The sequence below is a fragment of the Mus caroli genome, chromosome 19, assembly GCF_900094665.2.
Source record: "Mus caroli chromosome 19, CAROLI_EIJ_v1.1, whole genome shotgun sequence".
Classification (NCBI taxonomy): Eukaryota; Metazoa; Chordata; class Mammalia; order Rodentia; family Muridae; genus Mus; species Mus caroli.
This window is the reverse complement of record NC_034588.1, coordinates 8,222,601-8,227,020: the sequence shown is the minus strand read 5'-3', so window position 1 is coordinate 8,227,020 and position 4,420 is coordinate 8,222,601. Positions and strand designations below refer to the sequence as shown.

At 50.1% G+C, this 4,420-nt stretch overlaps 1 protein-coding gene across 3 annotated transcripts in view; it reads left to right on the top strand.

The window, feature by feature from the left end:
- Window positions 1-677: 677 nt before the first annotated feature.
- Ms4a15 (membrane spanning 4-domains A15) overlaps window positions 678-4,420 on the top strand; it is a 14,579-nt gene continuing 10,836 nt past the window's right edge. For all 3 annotated transcript variants that reach the window (XM_021152518.1, XM_021152516.1, XM_021152517.1), the window contains exon 1: window positions 678-806. In XM_021152518.1, coding sequence (XP_021008177.1) covers window positions 748-806 — 59 coding nt within the window. In that variant the 5' untranslated portion in view covers window positions 678-747. The remainder of the gene's footprint in view (window positions 807-4,420) is intronic.

Below are 4,420 nucleotides of genomic sequence, written 5' to 3'. Positions count from 1 at the left end.
TTTGAGGACTTAGGAAATCAACTCTGACCCTCTCTGCAGGTGCAGAGGCCGGGGACTAAGGATGTATTTTACATTCATCCTGCCACACTGATCTATCCCACGGTTAGCTGAGAGCTAGCCCAGGCCTGACCCCAGGGTATTCAGGGTGTTGGAATCTTTAGGTCATAGGTAATCATTGTGCCTTTCCCAGTTGCCCCCAGAAGCTATTGTGTGAGATCCTGAACCCAGAAACTCACAGGCAAATTTGCCAAGCACTTGAAGGCTACTGTGTATACAAAATACTGACACATGTTCACAGGAAGGTTCAAGATTTGATCCTCAGCCACCTGCCACCAGAAAGCTGTGAGCCTCCTGGGCCCCCTGTCTAACTGTGGTCAAACCTGGGTGGGCAGAACACAGGCAGCCTGCTCAAGCCTCTCAGGGCATCTCAGTGGGGTTTAAGGGGAGTGGGGTGAAAGCCATATAGGTCCGCACCCTAGCTCGGACACTAGTAGTGGGTGCCCAGCAAATCACTTTCTTCTCTGAGCCTTGGCGTTCCCTTCCAAAGACTGAAGCAAGGGACTGGGGTACTTTGGGGCTCTTTGGAGGTCAGTGACCACAGAAGTAGCTTCCTCTGGCCCCCACCTCTGGGAGACAGGCGGAGGCCTCTGAGCCGGGAAGAACTGAGAACCTACCAGAGGCGCAGCTCCTAAGCAGTGATTTCCAAGCCCCACACAAATAGCAAGGTTTTCACAGGATGATGTGTGAATGTGGGAGCGCAGAGGCAGAGGGGAGTCAGCAGCCGGCACAGCAGCCGTGGCAAGCCGGTGAGTACCCCCATTGTCCTTCCAGAAAGGCCACCCAGGGAACATAACCAGCGAAGAGGCAGGGGTTTGTGGAGGCCCCCAGGGCGAGAGAAGGAGTCACTGAAGGGAACCCACCTGGTATAAGATTAGGAAGTAGGATCCTAGGGTTGCCCACTCCGGCTCAGGGCAACAAGAGACCCACTGCATAGTGAAGGGGGACAAAAGAAGGCTGTCTGTCCTCTCTCCTCAAAGCCAAGACCAGAGATCACTCAGGTACCTGCCAGGGACCCCAGGGAGACAATCACCTCCCAAGAAGTAGAGTCCCTTCCTCCAGAAGCCAGCTCAAGTTAGATGTCCAACCTAGTCAGGTGATTCCATCCATGCACAGGTGTCCTGTCTGTCCCCTCTCTAATGAGAGGAGAAGAATATGACCAGGGTCACTGCCAGAAAAGTCTTCCCAACAAATACTGTGTCGTTTGCAGATGGGAAGTATTAGTCGAGAAAAGGAATTGGCTGTCCCTGCTGTTCAGCTTCAGGGGGGGCAGGGAGGTGAGGGGGTTGGTAGATGGCCATGGGTTATATGAGGTCCAACCTGAGGGTAGGAGAAAAGGACTGTGAGATCTGCCTCCCCACGTTTACATCTGGTGGGACAGTTTACATCACTTCTGGGACAGTGGGGCGTGTCTGGGCTGTCCTGGAAACGCTGAGACTGGAGACAAGATGCCTGGTGCCACAGACGAGACTTAAAAGTTTGAGAAATGGCTGCAGACCCAGGATGTATGTATAGGAAACCCTTAGAAGCCTAAAACACCTCCCCCTACCACTACTACACAGCCACTTTATGATATTCGGAGAAACTGAGGCCCAGAGAGATTAGGCAATTTGCTCACAAACACTCAGCTACTTCATCTCACCAGATAGTAATGTGGATTCTTACTAGGCTGAATGCAGGGTCTGTGACTCAACTACAAGCCAAGCTGCCAAGTCCCAGATGTGTGGCCATATATTTCATCCCAGAATCCCCACCCCTTAGAGTCAGTCCCTTCCAGCTGCCAACACCTCCCCCCAAAAAGAAACTCCAGTGGAGGAAATAAGCAAAGCAGCTTTGGGACCTGGGTGGAAGAGGAGGCTCTCTGGAGATGCTCCGAGACATGTGCTAGCTGCCCAAGGGTGCTCCAGCTAACATACTGGGGCAGCCCATCACTGTAGATACTCATGCCACTGAGGCTGTTAACAGCTGAAGCCCAGAAGGACTGAAGGCTTCCTCTGTACCAAGCATGGGGCCAGATGTTGGCAGCTGAGCACTATTCTCTTTCTGGAGTTTTAGGGGCTTTGTTCTGTGTGTGTGTGTGTGTGTGTGTGTGATTTTAATCAAGTCTAAGGTGGATCTGTAAAGTGCTTTTCAATTTGAATATTGGTTCTTTTTTATAGGGTATAAATCAAATTTTATATTCTATGATGCAAATAGCTATTCCTAAGTATAACTGTTTACATTAATTTGTAAAAATTCACAGCGATTATAGCAAGGTGACACTTAAGCAGTCTGTGGCTTTCCCAGTCACCCTCAGGCCAAACAGCAGCAATTTAGTAACTAGCAACTAGCTTGCCTGGTCTTGTGCTGTGTCATATCTTGACCTGGGGCTGCTCCTCAGCTTGGGTTCAGCAGATACAAAGGGTGTTTGCTGCCTTTAATCTTTTCCCACGCTGTTTCTTGCTCCCCCTGGCTGGCCAGAGTGGCATCCCCAAGGCTGGGCAGTGGACAAGGAGGAGAAAGAGGACAGGGGCCATGCACCTGCTGGGTGCTTTGTGAGTTGGTAGCCACTTCTCTAAAGGGGTGTCTCTACAGAAACACATCTCATTGCTGGGCTCTCTCTCTCCTCTATGAAAGAACTCTCCCCTAAGCTGGGAATCTGCAGACCCAATGAAAAGAGCTACATGTGACTTTCTCATAGGACAAGCTGCTCAGAGCCAGCCTCTCTGCCATGGCAAAAGATAACCAGAGATATATTCCCCTCCTCCCTGCACAGTGTCAAGCCTACTTTTAACCTTACTTGCAACTGTGAGAGGGAAGGTATAAAAAACACCCTGCATCTTCTCAGCCACCTGCCTTTTGCAAGTCCCCTGACACCTTGGTGACATCACTCACTTCAGAGTCTGGTCTCAGCTGACAGTTCAGCCTTAATGTCTCCAACCGACACATCAGCCTTCCAGGCCCATGACCTGCCCCACTCCCCCACCCACTCCACAAAGTGACCTCCATTGCACCTCCTTCCCAGGGCTGCTCTAGAGTCTGTAGGAGAGCTCTTTATAAACTGTAAAGGGCTTTTCCATGAAGGGCTGTTATTACCCCACGGCTCATTCAGCAGTTGATAATCAACACAGCTGCCCTAGATGCCCTGAGTGTCCAGGCAGCTGTTCCCTTACGGCAGGGTGCAATGACTTCCTTCCTTCTTCTCCTATGCATGCATGAGTGGTAGGGATACCCTAGCTGATTGTTCGGAAGAAAGATGGGAGCACAGAGATGGAGTCACCTGGGATACCACAGATTTGTTAGTCACTGGCTTTCAGTGGAGCTGAGGGCAGAGGAGAGTGTGAATCTCAGGATGTATTCCTGCTTGGGTTTGCCACTTACCCCACCGAGGGTGCAAAGCCTATTTCTGTAGGTGTTTCTCTTCTCCTGAGGATCACAGGGTCTGTGTGTGATCATGTTTCTCACCACCCACCTGGGAGAGATGCTGTTAATGATGCAAGTGTTCCCTGCTGGGTGCCTTGAGCCCAGTGGGAGCCCAGAAAGAGTCCTTCTGACCTCAGAAAATATCCCTAGTACCCATACGATCCAGCATGGTCCTCAGACATGATCTTCACCTGTTCATAGTGAAATGGCAACTATGAAAGCAAGTGTGTCCTTTTAGCCTAAAATTCCACCTTTTCTGACTCCAGGGGGTTAAACTATCCTTAGTAGTTTTTTAAACTGCCTTACTTGGGGAAGCACTGTTGTGCCAGGCTAGTTCAGCCCCCTTTGGTTCTTAATGTGATCACCTGTGAATGCCAAGCCTATCTGAACTATTGTTCCAAGGAAGAACGTATAACAATGGGTCTCCCTCACTCTGACAAAACAAGGATTCAGGCCCAGGAGTGGGTGAATTCTCTAAAGTCAGCATGGTCCCTACTGGGAAGTGGAAATTCTGGGATCTATCACAGTTAATCCACTGAGGTGCTATGTGACTTCAAGGGAGGCATTCACCCTCTCTGCTTTGTTAGCCTGAATTGTATATCTTTCCTGCTCCCTCCTATACTCTTGACTACTGGAGGACATAGATTCTTCTTAGTGCCTTACATACATTCCTCCATTTCAGAAGGATGTAATGGTCAGGAGAAACTAGAGTGTGCTTCAGAAACACATAGCTTAGCGTTCGTGTATGTGTGCATATGTATGTATATATGCAATGTGCATGTGTGTGTATACATGCACACGTGTGCACACATACATATAGAGGCCAGAGGACAACCTCAGGTGTCATTCCTCAGGCACCACCCACCTTGTTTTGTCACCGTCTCTCACTGGCCTGCATCTAGCCAGTTTGGCCAGACTGGCTGGCCATCAGGCCCTTGGGATCCGCCTCGATCTGTCTCCT